We start from the raw sequence: 22,469 nt of genomic DNA on the forward strand, positions 1-22,469 counted from the left end.
TTATTATATTTGGCCAAATTTCCATTTCAAATTTTCACCCAACCTCCAGTTGTCTGACAGCCCTACCTGGACTGTTCGTCATAGGTAACAGGCATTGATAAATTCTCCAAAGTAAAACAAGGAAGCATTGATCCCTGGAAATGCAGTTGAGCGCCTATTCAAAGCATTTGGTTCAAAATGTTGTTTATTTAGGTTAAGGCAAGTTTATTGCCATCTGGTTGCACAAGTACAACCCAATGAAGCTGCATTCTCCAGTCCTCAGTATAAAACATGCAGACACACAATCAGACATGACAAACAATACATTTGCAGGAAAACTATTTTATCTATTTAAATAAATAAATATTAATTTGCACAAATGAGAGTCTTGGATGGTTAGTTCGAGCAGGTCCTTTGGTTGTTCAGCGTTCTCATTGCCCGTCAGAAGAAGGTTTTCCTCAGGCTGGTGGTATCTGCTGTGGTGGTATGTCGTGCATGATGTTATTACACCACTAGGTCACCAGGTGGGGATCCCTTCCCCCTTATTCTGGCCTAGGCTTGTACAGAGGCAAGACCAAGGCCTCAAAGCCTAGCTGTATACCAATCTATTAAAACTAGTGTTTTACCTGCACTCTGCCTCGAGTGGTTGGATGCTAGTAGCCTACAACTTAATAGACTGTTATACATCTCCAGAATGGACACCCTGCTAGACCTCGACTCAACCGAGATCCGACTTGGGGACCCAGGAACGGAAACAGGCCCTGCGCATTTGTAGCCGAAAACAGACCGGCCAGAAAGCTGCGAGATCAGTATCGAGAGCGAGTGGGGAGCCCACCCCACAGTTGTGGTGGATTTCAGAGAGGTCAGACACACTCCGGGACAAGTAACGAGCGGCAGAGTGCCCTACCTGTTCGCAAACTCACCGGGGCACACACAGGTTACCTGGTTTACGACCAGAAGTCATGCCAGACATGGGTGAAAGGTATACAGCAAGTTGACTTGCCGATCGCGGTTTACCGGCAGGATCAGGGGGATGGGCTGTTACCGCAGAGCCACACCCAAGCGTCTACGATTCCCCGAGGGGGCCCGCGTCTCTGCAGGGGTGAGTGACCACGTGCGAGGGGGATCAAGCTCAGCACCCGCCTACCCCCCAGCTATCGAACCACAAGCTGAGGCTCAGCCAGCTACTGCGGCCAGAGAAGCTTGAGCTGGATCCCAGAACCCCTGGTGCGAGCATGCATTTTGGCTGGTGGTATAGGTGTTTTTTAAATTACACGGGGGTAGAGAGAGCGTCAGAGGAGGAAATGCTGTTGCTACTGCTGGCTCAGCTGGGAGATTGTACGTATTTGTTAATTCAGCACGCCAATGTGGTGATGTGTAATTACACCACTTGGTCACCAGGGGTCATCCCGGTGACCTTGTTTATAAAGCAGTCCAGAGCTACAGTCTAGCCTTCCAGGTTCATCTTGCAGAGAGACAAGACCTCTTAGTGTACATATTAGTTTATTAAAGCTGTCTTAAACTCGCACTGCTGGTGTAGTTATTGTCAGTACAGCCAAGTCATACCAGTAAGTAATGGACACTCAGCAAAGACATTATAATAGAGGGCACAGTGAGCTGCACTCCAGGCACAGATTCATGACTAGGTTACACCAAGCAGGGGAGGCTGTTAGAGATTTTATACTCATGCTAAAGGATTTGGCGAAGGCTTGCAATTTTAAGACAGTATCTGCCCAAGAATACGCAGACGACCTGGTGAGGGACAGAATCGTAGCCGGGGTCAGGTTAACAGAGATAAGACAGAGGCTTTTGGAAAAGGTAGATGAGGCTGAAACCATTGCGGAGGCACTAAAGGACTCGAGGAGGGAGCAAGAAGAGTACACTGAGCCAGACTCATGGGCCACTTACAGGGAGAGGTGCACGGGTGAACAAGGGCAACATTTCACAGCAATTGCCTCATTAGACCGTTCCGTGCATTTTTGTGGGAAGCTAAAATACCCCAGAGCCCACTGTCCAGCTAAGGAGAAGGACTGCTCAAGGTGTGGAAAGAAAGGGCATTAAGCGAAAGTATGCAGAAGCCTTAAGGCTCCCGCCAAAGCCCTCTCTCTTGAAAATGAGAGGTGGGAAAGATCTTCTCCTTCCCCCACAGGCAAGATGAAGCAGAGTGCCATGTCCTGTCGGCCATCTTGGGATGCCGGGAAGAGGACACAGCGACCAGATGACGGCTTCGGTACTGAGTACTACGATCGAGGTTGGGATGAAAGCTCCTATCAGAATGGAGGAAGTGACAGGCTGGCCTCATTACGACTGAATCAGGCAAGTTCGCATGACCTATTGGACGTGACCGGTAGTATAAAGTTAATGGGACTACTGTAAATTTTTTGGTGGTTAGTGGAAGTACAGAGAGTTTTATAGACCAGGGGTTGGTAGAACACCTCACGTTAAAAATGTACCCCAGTGACCATTAGATCCTAATGGCATCTAATAACCATGTGACTAAGGGCAACCACTTCTGCAGGGTTACTCTGGAGATCCGGGGTATGGTGTGTGAGGAGTTTAAATTGCTGATGCTCCCACGCCTCTGTGCTCCAGTGCTGCTGGAGTTGGATTTTCAGTGCCAACTGAAAAGCATCACAATGGTGCACAATGGGCCGCTTCCCCCATTAATCCTTTGAAGGAAGCGTTACTGCAGCCTCACAGCCCTGAACATAGAACCCCCCCTTTATTCATGCACCTCACACCTGACTGCATCCCAGTGGCCACCAAGAGCAGGAGGTACAGCCCAAAAGAATGGGAGTTTATCGGTGCAGAACTCCATAGACACATGCAGGAGAACATTATAGAAAAGAGTTCCAGCCCCTGGAGAGCACAAGTAGTGGTAGTGAAGTCCGGGGAGAAGAGGCGTATGGTCGTAGACTACAGTCAGACCATCAACAAATTCACGCAGCTGGATCCATACCCATTTCCACATATCATGGACGTGTTAAACAGCATTGCCCAGTACAAAGTGTTCTCCACTATCGACCTCAAGGCAGCGTAACACTAGTTGCCTATTAGAAAGAGCGATTGGATATAGATGGCGTTCGAAGCGAACGGCAAGTTGTACCAATTCCTCCGCCTCCCCTTTGGTATAACTAATGGGGTATCCCTGTTCCAGCAGGAGATGGACCGCATACTGGATGAGTACCACTTAAAGCCGGTGTTCCCGTATGTGGACAACATTAAGATCTGCAGCCACTCACAAGCTGACCATGATGCTAACCTTCACCATTTTTTTCAGACAGCAAAGGACCGCAACCAAATGTACAATAAGGATAAATGTGTCTTTTGCACCAATAAGTTAGCGATCCTGGGCTACATGGTGCAAAACAGGGAAATCAGCTCGGACCTGCCCGCATGCACCTGCTGCAAGACCTCCCCATCCCTCATTCTCAAAAGACATTAAAGAGGTGTCTAGGGCTGGTTGCATACTATGCGCAGTGGGTCCACAATTACGCTGACAGGGCCTACCCACACATAAAGGCCTCAATATTTCCCCTCAGCCCTGCTGCTATCAAAGCCTTCAAAGAGATCAGGGAGCTGATCACGAAGGTAGCCTTGTGATCCATTGAAGAGATGGTCTCTTTTCAGGTAGAAACTGACGCCTCAGACATGGCATTGGGAGGAGTCACGTGATGAAGTAGTGGCTGGTCGGGAAAACTAGCCCTCTCCAGAAAAATAGGAAAAAAGTTAGGAAAAGATAAAGCACAACAAAAATAAAATATAAGAAATAGAAGATAAAGTTACAGAGAAGAGAAAGAAGATGGCTCCCAAGAAGGAGAAAGTAAAAACAACCGAAAAAAGAAGTAGAAAAGTTGCCGGAGAAGATAGAAGAAGGCCTTACCTGCATGAAGGAATAGGGAGCTCTAGTGGCGAGGACCGCCCGATCCCCGAGATTAGTGCCTGCCCTGTGGAGTCGTGACCTCTCGACTGATGGACTTTAAAAATTGCTCTTGGAGCCAAACAAAAGTGCACAGTGTGCAATCAAAGGAAAAAGAGGACACCGAAGGGAGGGGGGCTCAGCAGAGGAATGGGCAGCCACAGCACGAACAGCTGAGGGATGCCCGACAGCAGGGCACTCAGCTGGAGGACGAGGAAGGCGGCAGAGGAGGGAGCGAGGAAACAGACGAGGGAGAAATACGGAGGGGTGACCGACAAGAGGATCAATGACAGGAGGCCCGACAGACGAGCAGCCCAGGAGGGGAGGACCAGCAGCAAGAGGCCCAGCAAGAGGAGGCCGACAAAGAGATACAAGCAGCTCATCAGGAAAAACAGAAGAGACACAGATAAAAAGAAGACACAAACACAGGTACAGACACAGAAGAAGAGGAAGAAGACCAAGATCTTGACAGGGAAATAGAAGGTAAAACTGATGGACAGAATATAAATAAAGCTTTTTTTGAAGAACAAATGAGATCATTAAAAGAAAGGTTATCATTAGAATTTAGTGCAATTAACAGGAAAATGAAAAGAGTAGAAGATTAAATGCAAGATTAAATAGGGAAAAGAGTAGAGAATGTGGAAGAGTGGGAAACGGCTGTAGAAATGGAAGTAAATGGCTTAAGAAAAAAATTGGAAGAAAGTGAGAAAAAAATTAAAGAAACACAAGAGTTGTTATTTCAGAAAATTGATATGTTAGAAAATTATAGTAGGCGAAACAACATAAAAATAGTGGGCCTGAAGGAGGGTGAAGAAGGCACAGACATGAAGGAATTTATAAAAGGATGGATCCCGAAGGACCTAGGAACGACAGAAATGCAGGAAGAAATGGAAATAGAAAGGGCACACAGAGCATTAGCTCCAAAACCACAGGCACATCAAAAACCAAGATCCATCCTAGTAAAATTTTTGAGATATACGACAAGAGAAAATATACTGGAGCTGGCAAGGAATAAAGTTAGAGAAGATAATAAGCAATTGGAATACAAGGGTCAAAAAATATTTTTTTACTCAGACATAAGTTTTGACCTCTTAAAGAGGAGGAAGGAGATTAATACAGTAAAAATGATTTTATGGAAAAAAGGTTACAAATTCATGTGAAGACATCCAGCCGTGCTTAAAATATTTATACCCGGGGAGCAAAACTGACTGTTCTCTGATCCAGAGGAAGCACAAGAATTCACAGAACGTTTGCAGGACAGAAGAAGAAATGAAGAGATGTAACAAGAATGAAGAATGTGATAAAGTATATATAAAGATTTAAGAACAATGTATATGTAAAGAACTAAAGAGGGAAAACAGAAGGGAAGGAAGGGAGTAAGGGGGGGAAAAAGAAAAGAGAGAGCTTTGTTATGTGTTAAAAAAGTGTTTTCTGGAGAGGGCTGGGTGGAGGGGGAATGACCGTCACTGCAATTCAGTTGACGTTGCGAACAAGATCACAATCCAAATGAAAAAGGGAGTTGTGGTTGCCCGGAAAGGGATTTGGGGCAACTCAGAGAGGGGGGGGGGGAAACTTTTGTGGTTAATGTATTATTGTTTGTGGAAACTGTTGGGGTATTTTATGTTTTAATGTGTTGTCGTACATTGTGTTTAATAAGGGAAAACTAAGAGATGAAAATGGGAAAAAGGGGGATGGTGGTGGCGAAGAGGTGGAAAAGAGGTGTAAGCAAGATATAAGATGGCCACGTTGAACTATATGACTATAAACATTAATGGAATACATAACCAAATTAAAAGGAAGAGGCTAATAAATTTATTGAAGAAGGCAAAAATAGATATTGCATTTGTGCAGGAAATGCATCTAACTGAAGTGGAACATAACAAATTAAAGAGAGACTGGGTAGGATACGTAGTGGCAGCATCATATAATTCAAAACCTAGAGGTGTAGCCATACTAGTTAACAAAAATGTACCAATCAAAATAGAAGTGGAAATAATAGATCCAACAGGGAGGTATGTAATGATAAAGTGTCAGATATACTCAGAATTTTGGAATTTGCTCAATATATATGCACCTAACGATGAAGATCAAAAGTTTATGCAGGATATTTTTTACCAGTTGGAGTAGGAGATTATTCTGAATTTAAAACTATTACAAAATTAAGGTGGAAAAATAAAATTAAATACTTAGGTGTGTTTATGGATACTAATTATGAATCATATATCATTTAAATTATGCACCTATATTAAGACATATGAAAGCAGATTTGATTGAGTGGAAATATCTTCCATTAACTTTGATTGGTTGGGTTGCTTGTATTAAAATGAATATTTTTCCTCAAATTCCATATTTATTTCAGTCAATACCTTGATTACTTTCTAAGGGCTTTTTTCAAGATTTGAAGAAAGCTGTGTGAGAGTTTTTATGGAAAGGTAAATTAGCTCAAGTGGCATTGCATAGACTTACATGGAAGTATGCATTGGGCAGACTAAAATTACCTCATTTTTAAAATTATTATGAAGCAACCCAGTTGAAGTTTGTTAGTAGATTGATGAATTTAGATCAGCCTCCTAGCTGGGCTAAAGTGGAGATGGCATGTATTCCTACGGTTGAGATACATGAATTTATATTTTGTTGGAATTTGATTTTGTTACAACAATATGATATGCCGATATTGAAACATTTGTTAAAGATTTGGTTTTAAAAAAATCAGGGTGTTAGGGTCAGAAGATAATTTATCAATTTTAACTCCATTGTATAAAATGCAGCTTATTCCTTTTTCAATGTTTAATATTCATTTATAGATTTGGGATTCTAAAGGTATAAAGACAATATAAAATTGTTTTGTAGAGGGGCATTTTCTTTCTTTTAATCAATTGAGAGAAAGATTTGATATACCTGTAAATTCTTTGTTTGCTTATTATTAACTTAGAGCTTTGATAAAAGATGATTATGGTAGAGAGATGATTTTACCTACTTTATTGAGATTTGAATCTTTGATTTCCTCTATACCGAAAAAGGGTTATATTTCAGTTATGTATAATTTGTTACAAGATAGTATGGATAAGTCAGATTGGGAGAAATCTAAACTTAAATGGGAGAGAGACTTAATATTTATTTTTCCTGATGATGATTGGACAAATATGTGTCAGGATAATGTAATTAAATTGACTAATGTAAGATATGGAATGGTTCTTTATAATTATAACATCAATTATATTTGACCCTGGGAAAAGCTAAAAAAAATATGGGTTTACTAATTCGGATTCTTGTTTTAGATGTGGCTTATGTATTGGAATTTTTCTACATGCCGTTTGGACTTGTGTTCAAGTTCAATCATTTTGGCAAGGAATTAAAGTTGTTTTGGAAAAATTATATAATTTTATATTACCGTTAGATCCAATGATTTTTTTGTTGGGAAATTTGTATTCGTTAAGGGGAATGGAATTGGATAAAATTCAAATTGCTTTTGTATGTTTGGTGTTATCAGTAGCGCATAAATATGTTGTTAGTACTTGGAAAGATGATACTGAGATTAATATATCTCGTTGGCACAATGAATTGAAAGTATGTATTGTTATGGAAAAAATTATGTATAATTTACATAATAATTATTCTTCTTTTGTTAGTAAGTGGTCTCTGTATTTGAAATATATGCTTTTAGATATACTTTGAAATGTTATTAAGATTTATAATATTTTCTTTTTATTTATATATAATCTTTTTTTGCTCCTCTTAAGAGAGTTCGCTGAATGGGCAGGAGGGTGGAGTGGGTGTTAATGTAAAATCTTTTTTAAAAATATTTCTATACTATATGTTATGCTTTTTTTGCTATCTTTTAAATAAAGTTTTTAAAAAAGAACAACTGCCTGACATAAATTTTCCACAGTCTTATTTCTCTCTGGAATCAAGTGACTTGCAAGAATTAGGGGAACAGAAACCAAAAATACTGGAGGAGTGGGGGGACACATCTGCATGATTGGTCGTCAATATGTTGCATCATGTAGATGGAGGTTGCATTGTTTGATGCTGAGAGGATAAAATTTTCCCATGGTGAATCAAAAGCAATTATTTATAACAATTCGATTGATGTAAGAACATGTTCAGGGACGGGAATCAAGAATGAACAGGAACGAATATTGAATACATCAACTTCAGATGAAAATTGGGATAACACACTGAATCTGATTCTGTGCACGACATTGTTTAATAGAGTTTAAAGCTGTACATAGAATACACATCTTCAAAGTTAGATAATTTCAGTTTTATCCTGATGTTGATCCACGATGTGACAAATGTAAATTTTTGAGGCCTCTCTGATTCGTATGTTCTGGGAGTGTCCAGAAATACAAGAATATTGGGAATAATTCTGTAAAACTTGATCACAGATTCTTAGGATTAAATTAGAACCGTGCCCATTTATTGCTTTGTTTGGTTCTTCTCTAGGTGAGAGGATTTCCTTGAATTCAACTCAAAAAGAACAGAAGCTTTTACTTCATTGATGGCCAGATGAGCTAATTGGAAAGACAGCAGAGCACTGAGGAGTAGGATACATGACTGTGTGATTGATCCACAATATGGTGCATCATACAGATGGACATTGCATTGCTTAATGCTGAGAGGATAATGCTGGCCTCCTCAGAGGTGATTGTTTTGGGAAGGGTTAATGTCAGATCATGTTGGAGAATTTAAACCTATGCATTTGTATGTTTGGGGAACTCCTTGATCCTCTACAGGTGACGGACCTCCCAGAGGCCTATCTATCAAATAAAGGGAATTGGCTGGAGAAAGTCTGAGTCCTTTGCTCCTCAGGAGAGTCGACCGTGATTGGGACCTCAGCCCAGAACTTGAATTGGGGAACAATGTGAATCTGCCACAGTGGCAGAGTTGACATGCTGTTAAAACTCTGGCAAAACCATTTTCAGATAGCAGTGGCTGAAGTCACCCATAACATTAATGGCACCATAAAACTCTTTCTTAAACTGTGGCATCAGCATTGCCCAGAATTCCCTGGACAGGGAGAAATGTCTGGATTTCACCACGAGGCACTCTAACTCTCCTGAGGATAAGGACTTCAGAGACATTTGTGCACCAGATCTCGCTGATGTAATTGCACCGTTTCCCTCCTTCAGCCTGGCCAGAAGTAGCAGCATCTGTCTCCCCTGAAGGAGACAAGGCCATCCAGCTACATTGCAGAGTCTGGTCTCTTGGGTCAACTTTTCAGTGATCACCAGAGCACAGCAACCCTGTAGTTCACTCTGGTTCCAATGCAGCCTCCGGTATTAGGCTGCATGAAGTCTGTGAATTCCTTAAAATGGGAAAGTTACTGATAATTTAAACTGACACAATGTAAGCATAAAAATAAGTTTTCAACTGTACTAACAACAAATTACCACACAAAGCTCCACAACAAACTGAAATTATACAAATGGTGTTTGATAGTACAGATTCTTTCACCAATGTGTAAACTACTCTTTGCAGACGATGCCGCTTTAGTTGCCCACTCAGAGCCAGCTCTTCAGCGCTTGACGTCCTGTTTTGCGGAAACTGCCAAAATGTTTGGCCTGGAAGTCAGCCTGAAGAAAACTGAGGTCCTCCATCAGCCAGCTCCCCACCATGACTACCAGCCCCCCCACATCTCCATCGGGCACACAAAACTCAAAACGGTCAACCAGTTTACCTTTCTCGGCTGCACCATTTCATCAGATGCAAGGATCGACAACGAGATAGACAACAGACTCACCAAGGCAAATAGCGCCTTTGGAAGACTACACAAAAGAGTCTGGAAAAACAACCAACTGAAAAACCTCACAAAGATAAGCGTATACAGAGCCGTTGTCACACCCACACTCCTGTTCGGCTCCGAATCATGGGTCCTCTACCGGCATCACCTACGGCTCCTAGAACGCTTCCACCAGCGTTGTCTCCGCTCCATCCACAACATTCATTGGAGCGACTTCATCCCTAACATCGAAGTACTCGAGATGGCAGAGGCCGACAGCATCGAATCCACGCTGCTGAAGATCCAACTGCGCTGGGTAGGTCATGTCTCCAGAATGGAGGACCATCGCCTTCCCAAGATCGTGTTATATGGTGAGCTCTCCACTGGCCACCGTGACAGAGGTGCACCAAAGAAGAGGTACAAGGACTGCCTAAAGAAATCTCTTGGTGCTTGCCACATTGACCACCGCCAGTGGGCTGATATCGCCTCAAACCGTGCATCTTGGCGCCTCACAGTTCGGCGGGCAGCAACCTCCTTTGAAGAAGACTGCAGAGCCCACCTCACTGACAAAAGACAAAGGAGGAAAAACCCAACACCCAAACCCAAACAACCAATTTTCCCCTGCAACCGCTGCAACTGTGTCTGCCTGTCCCGCATCGGACTTGCAGCTGACGTGGACATTTACCCCCTCCATAAATCTTCGTCCGCGAAGCCAGGCCAAAGAGAAGAAATGTACAGATTGTACTTTAGGATGACTGTGATTGGCCGAGAGCATAGCCACGCCTACTGGCAGGTCTTAAAGGATTGCTCCTCGCCAGACGAGGTCATTCTGGACTGGTTGACCAACATGTGATATGCTCCAGTCTTTTAGTTAATAAAAGCCTTGGTTTGGATCAACAAGTCTTTGGTTCTTTCGACGCTCTCTACAATTTTATTAACTAAAACGTTTTGAAGGGATGGAGCGTATGCTACAGCTGGAAAGCCTTGACATCGACCCACAGTCAGCTACAGCCTCGAATGACTTTAAGCACTGGGTGAGGTGCTTCGAAACATATTTACAGCTCTCTGACCGTGCCGTGATAGAGGACAGCCATCGACTATTAATATTGATGACTATGGTGTCCCCGAGAGTCTACCAGAGCATCCAGGACACGACCACTTACGCCGCAGCCATGAAGTTGCTGAAAGGGCTATACGAGCGACCGGTGAACAGGGTCTATGCTTGGTACAAACTTGTGCAAGGAGGCAACAGCTCGGTGAGTCCTGTAGTGCTTATGTTCAAGCACTAAGGGCAATGGGCAGGAACTGTGCCTGCACAGACAGAACTGCTGCGGAGACCACAGACAATCTCATTCAGGATGCCTATGTGGCTGGGGTTTGATCGAATAAGGTGAGGCAGCGCTTGTTAGAGCATGGGGGAGAAAACCTAGAAGACGTGATCTGGATCACAGAGACAATGGAGAATGCAGTCTTAAGTATGGACATGTACTCTCCAGGCTAGACCTCATGCTCTGATGTGAGTAGGATGCCCTCCCTCTACCCTACTGCCTGTCAGCTGCTGCTACACTGCCCGATGTGACCCCAAAATGTTATTTCCGCAGGAGGGACAAGCACAGCAGGGCCCAGTGGCCGGCGAGAAAAGCCAGGTGCCAGAAGTGCCTTAAAAATGGCCACTTTGTTGTAGTCTGTTGCTCCAAAATGGCCATAAAACACAGTGCCTCATGTGAAGCCAAACCGCCATCCTCCCATTCAAACACTTCTTCCTCAGAGCTCTCCTCCAATGAAAGCACGGGCTCTACTGCGTGGCAGAACCTGATGTCACGGGGCAGATGCCGAGCGCAGAAGGTACAACTGCTCCCTCCTATGTACCGCGACCAATGTCACCCCTCACGAAAGGATGTTCTCTTTCCTGAGGAAATCCGAATCGGGAACAACCATACTGGCGTTGCTCATGGTTCCCGGGCTGGTCCTCCTACGACGCCAAGTCCAGTACTCAAAGAATGATCCCTAGGTTGACCGAGTGACTCTGCTCCATGCAAACTCACATTATGCATATATTGAGTACCCGCACAGGCAGGAGGACACAGTCTTGGTAAGGGTCCTAGCCCAAGCCAGATCAGGCCCAGCAGTGCTTCCAACCCAACCTCCCCCAAATCCTTCTCTCTTAGGTCATGTGCTTGAACAGAGGGACCAGCACCACCCCACCAGCTCAGGCCAGACTGTCGACAACGCCATTAGCGAATTGAGTGAAACAGTGGCCGCACCCGATGAGCCTGCCAGCGACACGACTCCAGTGACCCTAATCCCGGCACTATGGCGGTCACGCCAGATGGTCAAGCCCCATGATCAATACAGCCCCTAACCTCCAACGGGCCCTTTTTTTTTTCTTTTTACAGCCCTCCATCCACCCCAGGGTCAGTTCTCAAAGGGGTAAATCTGATAGTACAGATTCCATCATCAATGTGTATATGTACATATTGGAGTGAAGGATGACTGTGATTGGCTGAGAGTATAGCCACACCTACTGGCAGGTCTTAAAGGATTGCTCCTAGCCAGACAATGTCATTCTGGACTGGTCGACCAACCTGTGATATGCTCCAGTCTTTTAGTTTAAAAAAAGCCTCGAGTTGGATCAACAAGTCTTTAGTTCTTTCGACACGCTCTACATGGTACAAAGTTCAGATTTTAGATTTGTCATGACCACTAATTAGTAGTGTAAAAAATGTACACAGCATATATATGTAAACAAAAGCACTGTAAACCGATAATGAATGTAAATAATCTGACTTTTATTTATTCCCTCTATTGCACCAAGTTCACAAGTGAGAGGCCTTAAATGAGTCTCTGACTGAGTTTGTTGGTGAGTGATGGTGGAGTGGTAGCAGCTCTTCCTGAACCTGGTGGTGCTGAAATTAATTGAACTATTAAAATTCCAATTTGTTCTTCTGTATGAGGAGCGTGAGAGGAACGAGCTTTGGCTGCAATACAATTGGTAGAAATAATTAGAGAGGTTTTCCCTGTCCCATCACTGTCCTTCATTCAAACCAGATGTAGATTTGAGCAGCATCAGGCAAGAGCTGAACAGGCTTTATAATCAGTGAGGATGAAAACTAGATTTATGTCAAAACAAATAGCAGCCAAAGCTGGGGTTGAACGTCACACACACTCATTTGGATGATGAGTGTGGAAACCAATGATAACCCTGTACAGGCACAGACAAAGGCCTTCATTGAAGGGGCATTTCCCCTCCACCTGCAAGGTTTAAAAGGACAAATTCCCCCCATTAGTCAGGTGTTTCACATTCTGGAATCAAGCCTTGTTGAAACCCAATCCATCAAGTCACTGAGGATTTCAGCTGTTTGATAAAAATGCACATGGAGAAACCAGTCAGTCACAGCCAATTTTAAATCCAACTTGATTTTCACACAGTGGATTTAATTACGGCATGAGGTCAAAAGGCAGAATGACACATTTGACTTCGACTATATTTTAGAGGCAGGTAGATTTTTTAAACCAGGGTGGAAAATTCTGCATCCATACATGGACAACCTGCACACTGAGAAATTAACTGAACTTTCTGCAGAGAGGACAACAACCCCAGTTCCAATATGGTTCCTTCTATTTATCAATAGGACAGCAATTACACCTGATATTGCCTGGGATGAAAGGGAAAGTTATTCAATGTCACTAAAAATAACTGCAAACAAAGCTCATGCCAAGTAGACCCCATACTAGAGCAGTAAAGAGAGGAAGGCAAAGTTTAAAACTTAAATGCACAATCCATTTGAGCCAAAACATTTGCTGCCAACAGATCCCACTCATTTGAAGAAGCTTCAGACTGTTCACAACTCACACCTACTGCATTAGAGCTCAGAAAATAGAATAAGAGGAAACTGGTGATCCAGTGAGAGCCGGGTAAACCTAGAATCTTACTGGGAAATTACAGGTCCTGTATTACAACTCGAGTTAGCTGACAGTAAATTAAATAGAATATTGAAGACTCAAGGTGCCCAGCTTGTGGAACTGGGCATTAAAGAGTATTGTGGAAGTGAAGGAGCTCAGAGTTCAGCTCTGCCAGCTTAGAAAACTGGTTGGATATTTGCAGAAAGACCTTTAAAAGTCTTCCTGATTTTTGGGACTGGTGAACATTGCACATCTATAATGATGATCGGTGGGTCCAAGGAATTGGATGTTGTCAAAATAACAAAATACAAGGTGTCCTAGTTACAAGCAGGAAGGGACAAGGGACATAGGACAGAGTCAAGTTACAAGGAGACCAGTTCAGTGGGTAAAATTGCAGCAGGACCTTAACTAATCTATTTAATAAAAATTAATTGTAAGAGGGTAATTTTAAAATTAAAAATAGTTAAGAATTTGGACTTCATTTTTATTGTTTAAAATCATCTATTCAAATAGCAAAATGTTCATTAGCTGCTCCAAAAATGTAGTGAACTTTTAATTAATCTTGTATTAAAATAATAATACAAGATGCAACTAAGGTGAACACAAATGCCCAAGGACACAAACCATTTACAAGTCTGTCAAATGTAGCTTTATTTAAATCAAGCACCACCATCTATTACGGTGGAATCAAGTTAGACTGTAATTAAACTTCATAATCTCGCCTTTGATTATTTGTTATGATGGACATGCCTGATCTTCCATCTATACAATAGGAGTCCAAGTCCCGAAATATGGTGTAGCCACAAGCACAACTCATTGATTTTCTGCAAGAAAAAACAGTTCAGTCAAGGATTGTTCTACATACTTAAATTTGAAGTGTTGATCTATTGTTAAAAGCAGGTTATCATTAGACTAATCAATAACAGATGTATTTGGCAATTTATAGAATCCTGGCAGACTAGAGAAAATGTTTAATGTAAAGCAAACAATGATTGTTCGTACCCAAAGTTTTGGATTCCAGTTGTTTACCGAGTACTCTGAGGGGACCCACTTTGATTACTTGACCAACACTAGATTCATGGACTGAAAAGACAAACAATTATCACAATGTTTCAAACAGTTATTACCCAAAGAGATATCAGAAGTGGGAAAATTACCTGTGTGTTGTTTATGGCGAGATGGGATAGGCTGGCAGCTTGTATTACAGCAGTCACACAAGGAACTTTGTAATGGGGCATCCAAGAGCTTCCAACTAGAATAAAATTAAGTGAAACTAACAGGAATTAAATGTTACTGATTAGAATTCAGGGAATACTTCTGTTTGCCTACTCTGGGGAATGGGAAGCAATTCTGCAAACTACAAATGGTTTCAAATCTATGGTGCAGTCACAAGAGAGTGAGGGAGTTTGGGGTTGACTTAATGCAGGGTGTCAAGTTAAAGTTTAGGAAAGCAAGGCCCAAGTTTTGTTGAAAAAAATTTTACCTTTTGGTTTGCTGATCAAAAGAACATGCTTTGTGCAAGAGACCATCCCAACTGGGGACCCACACAAAGGCACTGCAGTGTATAAAAATCTGAAAAATGCAAATGTTGCCCATCAATCCTTCCACCCAGTACAATGGCTTCAAACTTCTGCATCACATCCAACTTGATGTGTTTTCTACTAACAGAGCTTAGAGAAATAGACTTCACACATGGCTAATTTAAAGTGAGATTTTAGAGTTAAATACTGTTAATCAAGGTAAAATACCAAAACAAACAAAGACCATCAACACAATTTTCACCCATTAAAGATTTACAAAAAATTTTAAAACTCACATCAGCATCTTCCAGGCTGAGGAATTTAAATGCTTGAATGACAAATCGAAGGATTGACCCATCACTTCTGGGCAAGTACTTGGAATTTCCAGTTTTCCCATCAACAAGACATCTAAAGAACAGGAAGAGATTCAATCTACAATTCAGACAATCACCAATTATCACTCTCCTTTCAGTCTTACCCATAATTGTTTATGATAGTATAGTTCTCTGGAGACTTTGCCAATGAGCGGGTTGGTGTGGCAATACATTCCTTCAGGTAGAGGCGAAGGGGTTGATGATATGTTGCAAGGACTGATGCTTCTAGGTTAATGGAAGCTCCCAGGAAGAACAGAGAATCTGGCCGTTCTGCAGTCCAGTCACCTACAGCAGATGTCATCATCGTTAGTAATTCACTGCAAAGTATCAAAGGACAAACTGCTCCAGTGGACTAAATGAACAGCAACCTGGCCTCACCCCATCAGATTCTTTACCCAATCCATCCATTTCTCTTTTGATTAAATGGCCTGACCCCAAATCACCAATATCTGTAGATGCTATTAATTTGCTAAAACAGGACATTAGAATTCCCAATGTTGAGAACTCAGGTTGAAATTAACAAACAGCTGGATTCAAGGGGTTCAAGTACAAGAGTCCTTCAATAAGGAAAGTGGACATGAACACCTCATTGTGCAAAGACATGTCCTTACTCCAAGTGGTTCAGTGAAGGATAACTTTCATTGCAACCACAACTAATTCAAGTGTCATCTAGATGGTGAAGACTGGCATTTCTAGGCCATTGTTTTCTGTAGAGTCTTCACAAGAAGAAATCATTGATCAGGTTAAACATTACTCAGGTCTGCCCATCTTTCAAATTACAATGTTTAGTTTAGCCACAAAAACTGGCAGCAATTCCACTGGTGCTGGACCATGGAGAGCAGGGACGAAGGCACTTCACAGTCCGTTGGGCTCCTACTACACATCTCGACTGTCTTCAGCACCAAAGGAGCTGACGGTGGTTTATTTTAAACTCCTGCGACTGCATGATCCCAAGATGGCAGCAGCAGCCACAAGGTGTTGCAGACTCTGTTGACCTAGAGGATTGGAATAGGGCACCAGAAAATGGATGGACCACCATTATCCAGCATTTTGTTGAGAAGGAAAAGCCCAGGAGGCTACCCATAGGACAGTGACCACAGCAGCAGATAGGTGAGGGGCTCAGGGGAAGAACAGCTGTTTGTAACTGGAGGGGAGGAACCTTTGAAGGCTGGAGAATGGCTGAAGGGTTCCCAACGATCAGAGCTAAGACAGACAAGGACTTCCTTGGTTGCAGTTGGCATGGCAACAAAAGCAGACAACAGAAGTCAAGCCCCTTGTTGGTTCAAGCAGCTGATACATATTAATTGGTTATTTGGCCAGAGAAAACCACCCAATTAGAAACATGGAACCATTACAGACTTTACTGACAATAACCACACCAGCAGTGGGAGTATAAGACAGCTTTAATAAACTAATATGTACACTAAGAGGTCTTGTTTCTCTGCAAGACGAACCTGAAAGGCTAGACTGTAGCCCTGGACTGCTTTATATACAAGGTCACTGGGGTGACCCCTGGTGTAATGACATATCACCACAGACAACAGCTCATTTACACAGAGCAAGGGGAAGTGAAGGCATAGAACCAGGTCGCCCTATTTCAAAGTGCGTAACACAAACCACCTCACCATTAACCTGCAATATTCTTCAAAAACAATCCTCACCAGTCATCATCTTCATGGAGAAGATCAGGTTGCCATCTGCAGCCAGTGCCCCAGTAAGTGGAAGACTTGGCAGGAGGATTGGCCTCTCATTCCTGGGGAAAGAGTGGGCAGCGACTCATACAGAGGTTTCAGTGGCGTGAACAGACACTAAATATCGTTATCAAACATCAGGTGAAGACAGTTTTAACTTGGGAACATCACGCATTTAATCCCTTGGAGTTTGCAAACCATCTGGTGAGGTTTAACCAGACCAAACCCACACGCTCGTTTCTCATCCAGTCTTGTGGGCTATGGGTTGGCCCACTGACAAGGGAGCCGGTGCCTGCAGTTCGGGGGAGTGTTCAGACCCTTACACTGGGTAGCGACATTCCAGACGGGCGTTGAGCTGCGGCGAGTCCATCCCAGGGGCAGAGCTTCCTCCAAACTTCAAGTAGTTCCAGAAAATCACCTCCTGATCAGTCACCTGAGGAGGGGGAAAGGGGTCATTAGCCAAGGGTCCATCCAGGAGCTGGGGCCGAGCGACAGCAGGAAGGGTCGCACCCACCAGCCGGCCTGCCCAGCAGTCCTGCAGCGCGTACTGGAAGAGGACAAGTCGGGGAGAGCTGAAGCCCGACGGAGGGCACTTTCCCAGCCGCAGAGCCGAAGCAGAAGCGCCAGCGCCCGGATCCATCGCCACCCACACGGTCATGGTGGAGTGACCGCAGGAGTAAGTGAGGGCAGGTGGAAGAGCTGAAAGAGAGGAACAGTGAGTCAGGGCTGGAGGCGAGAACAGGCGGCGACAGAGGCAGAAAGGTCCGGACCGACCTGCTGGCTGCTGCCCGGTCACCGCAGCCACCGCGAGCAGCAGGAACCTGGCCACCGCAGTCATCCTCCCGGAGAGCTGGGCCACTGGCCGCAGGGGGGGTCACCGGGCACTTATAACGCGCTCATTCCAGTGCCCGAGCGGGAGCAGCGCGGCTCCAATGGACTGGACCAATGAGAATCGGAGCAACTCATTGAGGGCTCGGCGTGGAAGGAGGAAGACGGGGCAACTCGCCCCGAGGAGCTCGATGAGGGGCCCCTGCGCTGTTGCCCATCGCCCCGCGTCGTGTTTCCTGGACCAGAGATTATACAAGGTGCATTCTCCGCCAAGAATGCGCCTGAAGAAGTGGAGTAGTTGTTGGGGGGGGCAGTTGTTGGGGGGCAAGTGCAGGAGGGTGGCAGAGGGGGTCAGGGGTAGCTGGTGGGGGGGTGGGTGTGGGGGGAAGCTGTCATGTTCTCGCCAGCTAATTGTCATCCTCGGGGGGACTTCAGTGCTCCAGCGATTATCCCTCTCGGAGGAGGGTTGGAAAGTGCGCCTCTGAGGTGCCTCCTACTCTTTCATGTGGCCTCCCGACAACCACATAGGGGTAGAATATGCGCCTTTATATCGGGGTATTTTGGCCACCTGAAAAGTGTGTAGTCGCCAGCTCAACGTGAGGGGAAATGCAGACTAATTAACTTCCTGTTGGCCACAAAGGGTTCACATAATTTAATTAACAGTGAGCAGTTGTGAATGATGCTCCTAAGCAGTTCTGTGTACCTGTTCATGTTCTTTTGTGGAGTTCAATGCCAAGTTCACCTTGTGGGGAACATTCTGAGCTGAATGAATCAGCAACGAAGCTGCTCACAGTGTAACTTCACATTGGCCCAGGGCCATGGGACATGGTCAGGTCACGCCATTGAGGAATTTGTTGTTCCCTTTGGAAGAAATATTGATCTGATTGGTTGCACTTGCACCCACATTCTCCAGACTAGTACCAGTGGTCTCCTTGACCCCTCTGGGGCCATTTGCCTGTTATTTCTGTGTCACAAACATGTCTCCAGAATGTCTTGTCTTCTTGGTGCTTGGGTCAAGGATGTGACTGAACAGACATCTTGGAGGGGGAGGGTACACGGCTAGAGGACATGGTCGAAGCAGCTCAGAAATAGGCCATTTGGCCTTCCGTGTCCATGTTGACTAGTCTCACCCATCCATATCACTCCCATCATTGGACCCCATTGTGTTCTGTCTGGGTAATTCATACACTCACTTGGATGGTTCCTAAATGCTGTTAGTGACTGTTTCTGTTTCTCCATGTTCGACACAGTATAGATTCTTGTGGAATATGTTTCCATAGGTTGGCACAACAGCATGGGCTGAAGGGCCTGTACTGTGCTGAACTGTTCTCTGTTCTAGAGAAAGGAGGAATCTAAGGGGTGGTGAGTGGGGGCCTTTCCCACCCTGAGAGTGGGGAGTACCTTGAATGCACTGTCTGGGAGAGAAACAGAAACAGTCACTAACAGCATTTAGGAACCATCCAAGTGAGTGTATGAATTACCCAGACAGAACACAATGCGCCCAGTCCCTCCGATGTAGAGGAGGTCACATCGGGTGCAGTGGGTGACTCCTGCAGGTTCACAGGTGTTACTTTGGTTAAATTTAAATTTAGACATTTAGCACGGTAACAAGCCATTTCGGCCCGCGAGTTCGTGCCGCCCAACTTACACCCCATTAACCAACACCCCTGATGCATTTTGAACAAGGAATTCCTTACAAGGAATGTTTTGGCCGCAAATCCTGATCTGACTCCAAACAAGGAAGTTAACAACAACTGACATGTAACATAGCGTGTAATTAAAAAGTGGAGAAATTTAAGAATAATTTTCTGCTAATGCATGTACATACATTGGTGAAAGTACTTCCACAGAGATAATCAGCAGATGGGTGTGGACATCTTGATTCAATATTGGACTGGGAGACCTTGGCTGAGTGAAATCCCCAATCATAAAGTTGGCCTATTCATTAGTTTTCCATTTGAAGTGCAAGCAGCCTACGCACATTTTTTGCTTCTCTGCTGTTGAGCTTTCTCATCCTGAGAATTGCACACAGAATGACCGCAGAGGTGAGACACTTAATGTAGCTAGGTCTTAGAACAGTGCCATGGCCAGAATCAGTTTGGTTTTTCCAGATAAAGAATATTGGGAGAACGTGGACCATTATGGCTCAGTAAAGGCCCTTCAGCCACAATGTTGTGCCAACCTGTAGATACCTAAAAAAACACTAAACCCTCCCTCACTCATAACCCTCTATTTTTCTTACATCCATGTGCCTGTCTAAGAGTCTCTTAAATGCCTCTATTGTTCCAGCCTCCACCACCAGCCCCAGAAATGCATTCCAGGCACCCACAATGGTGTAAAAAATCTTACCCATGATGTCGCCCCGAAACTTTCCTCCCTTTACTTTGTACAGATGTCCTCTGGTCTTTCTACTACTGCCCTGGGAAAAGCTGCTGACTGTCTACCTTATCAATAGCTCTCATAATCTTGTACACCTCCATTAAGTCACCTCTCATCCTTCTTTGCTCTGTTAAGAGCCCAGAGGACCCCAAAACCCAGCAGCAATAGATATTCACCTTGACAAATGGTTAACAAAAGTTGCTTTTAATTATCTTTAAACATGAAAATAGAATCAAACTTTAGCTTATCACTATTGACTTAACTAACCTAACTTAACCCCCTTTTAATTCTAAGTGCAAGGGTTTGAAATATGTGTGTAAGTTCAGAAAAGTTCTTTGATTCACAGTCTAATCTCACTACTCATTCCTCCAAGTTCACTGGTTGCAGGGAATTCTTATAGTGTGCACAGAATTTAGAATTTATAAAGTTCACCAGGTTTTGGTGCTTGAAAGGTAAATTGTTACCGCTCTGGAAGGTTCTTGTCAGTTTTCAGAGAGATATATTATACATTTACTTCCATCAGCCACTTCAGTGTCTTGCCGAAGAAACTTGCCCCTTCAGAGTTCTCCAGATGAGAACCTCTTTCTTTCAGGTAACTACAGAGTTCCTTTTTGTTTCCCTTATTCCAAGGGAAACATTAGACAGCCAGTCCTCTCCTCTTGCATAAACCACAAGGGCTTTGACCAGGCCGTCTTCCAGAATGGGGCTTTCCACAAGCTTACCAGCTTGTCCTGTTCTAGTCCCAGCTGCTCTTGCTGGCTGTAACACTGTACAAGTGATCTCTGTGTGTGCCTCTCTCTCTCTCTCTCTCTCTCTGAGAGAAAGCCTGTTTGACTCTCTCTGCTTGCAAAACCACATGGCCCTCTTAGAACAGCTCCAGACAGAAGCAGCTCTGACAAACTCTTTCATCTGTTGCTTTTTGTAAACAACAATCCATTAGTGAAGTCTCTTAAGCCCTCTTCAACGCTCTTGCAAAAGCTGTGAAGCCGATATGTCTAGCATTAGTAGAGCTCTAGTATTTCAAATAAGATCTGTTTTAAAGTGTTTGTATGTAACCTGCTCTAACAAACCTTTCCCAATTTATCTCCCAAAAACATATCTATATTCTCTGTCACAGCTCCAAAGAGAAAAGCCAGAACTCTGCTCACCTTGCCTCATAAGACATATTTTACAATCCAGGTAACATCTCTGCACCATCTCCATAGATCCTTCCTGTAATGAAGTGACCAGAAGTGAACACAATGCTCTTAGAGTGGTCTCACCACAGATATTTTGAGCTGCAACATCACCTCATGATTCCTGAATTCAATCCCCCGACTAATGAAGCTCACCTTATCACAAGACAAATGAATTAGGAATAGTGGTCAGGAGATTTCACAGAGGTTTGTGGATCCTACACCCCGTTCTCCCTCTCTTTCCACTCCTCTGTCTCCTTTCCTCCAGCTCTCCATTCCCCCCCCTCCACATGTTTGCTGAGTGTGTCCCCCCTGCTCCCTTATCCACCTATTATCTCCTACCTGTGGGAATGTGCTCCTTCCCCTGCCCCTCTTCTCTCCCCACCCCAACATTTTGTTTGGGTGACTGCCTACATTTTGCTCATACCTTGATGAAGGGATCAAGCCTGATGTATCTTTATCTTTGCTCTATAAAGTACACTGTTTTACCAGCTGAGTTGCTCCAGCATTGTGTTTTTACTTGGAATGCTTTCACCTTCACATATGCTACTCAAACCATTGAGTTCCACTCGCAATATCAGTCAGGCAAACTTTCTATGAATAACGCACCTGAACTTCCAACACATTTAGATCCTTCTTCACATTAGAATAATGTCACATTCCAGACATGCTCATCAGTACTGACGTAACCTCCCTACTTTTGTATTCAATTCCTCTTGCAATACATTGTCAGCATCCCCTGTCATTTGCTGTGCCTGCATTCTATTCCTTGACAAACCATGGACCAGGACAATCTGGTCCTTCTGCCTCTCAGAGCTTAATGTACTTTTTAAGAAGAGTCTGTCAAAATAGATCACCACATAGGAGCAGAAATAGGCTTTTCAGTCCATCGAGGCTGCTCCACCATTTAATCGTGAGCTGATCCATTTGCCAACTCAGACCCACTGCCCGGCCTTCTCCCCATAACCTTTGATGCCCT

General features: G+C 43.9%; 2 protein-coding genes across 2 annotated transcripts; one reads left to right on the forward strand and one right to left on the reverse strand.

Annotated features, from left to right (window-relative positions):
- The first annotated feature begins 140 nt into the window (after positions 1–140).
- Positions 141–2,355, forward strand: LOC138762407 (uncharacterized). The gene is made up of 3 exons (XM_069936167.1): positions 141–170; positions 655–1,081; positions 2,129–2,355. The coding sequence occupies exons 1-3, from the start codon at positions 141–143 to the stop codon at positions 2,353–2,355; spliced, it is 684 nt and encodes a 227-aa protein (XP_069792268.1).
- Positions 2,356–14,162: 11,807 nt separating this feature from the next.
- LOC138761395 (zona pellucida sperm-binding protein 3-like) lies at positions 14,163–18,076 on the reverse strand. Its single transcript, XM_069933421.1, has 10 exons — positions 17,883–18,076; positions 17,623–17,807; positions 17,432–17,541; positions 17,079–17,170; positions 15,522–15,702; positions 15,340–15,475; positions 15,007–15,095; positions 14,681–14,775; positions 14,526–14,606; positions 14,163–14,347 (listed from the first exon to the last, which is right to left on the reverse strand). The coding sequence occupies exons 1-10, from the start codon at positions 17,944–17,946 to the stop codon at positions 14,337–14,339; spliced, it is 1,044 nt and encodes a 347-aa protein (XP_069789522.1). The 5' UTR covers positions 17,947–18,076; the 3' UTR covers positions 14,163–14,336.
- Between the last annotated feature and the right edge of the window lie 4,393 nt (positions 18,077–22,469).

Source organism: Narcine bancroftii, chromosome 4 (assembly GCF_036971445.1).
Source record: "Narcine bancroftii isolate sNarBan1 chromosome 4, sNarBan1.hap1, whole genome shotgun sequence".
Taxonomy (NCBI): Eukaryota; Metazoa; Chordata; class Chondrichthyes; order Torpediniformes; family Narcinidae; genus Narcine; species Narcine bancroftii.

Bases quoted from the DNA above. Each gene is read 5' to 3' on its own strand.
- LOC138761395 (XM_069933421.1), bottom strand. From the start codon at position 17,946: ATGACTGCGGTGGCCAGGTTCCTGCTGCTCGCGGTGGCTGCGGTGACC. The intron at 17,542-17,622 runs GTGGGTGCGACC...CCCCCTCCTCAG, and splicing joins ACTGCTGGGCAGGCCGGCTG to GTGACTGATCAGGAGGTGAT. The intron at 17,171-17,431 runs GTAAGGGTCTGA...CTCTTTCCCCAG, and splicing joins CTGGAATGTCGCTACCCAGT to GAATGAGAGGCCAATCCTCC.
- LOC138762407 (XM_069936167.1), top strand. From the start codon at position 141: ATGCAGTTGAGCGCCTATTCAAAGCATTTG. The intron at 171-654 runs GTTCAAAATGTT...ACAACTTAATAG, and splicing joins GCGCCTATTCAAAGCATTTG to ACTGTTATACATCTCCAGAA. The intron at 1,082-2,128 runs GTGAGTGACCAC...CTTCCCCCACAG, and splicing joins GGGCCCGCGTCTCTGCAGGG to GCAAGATGAAGCAGAGTGCC.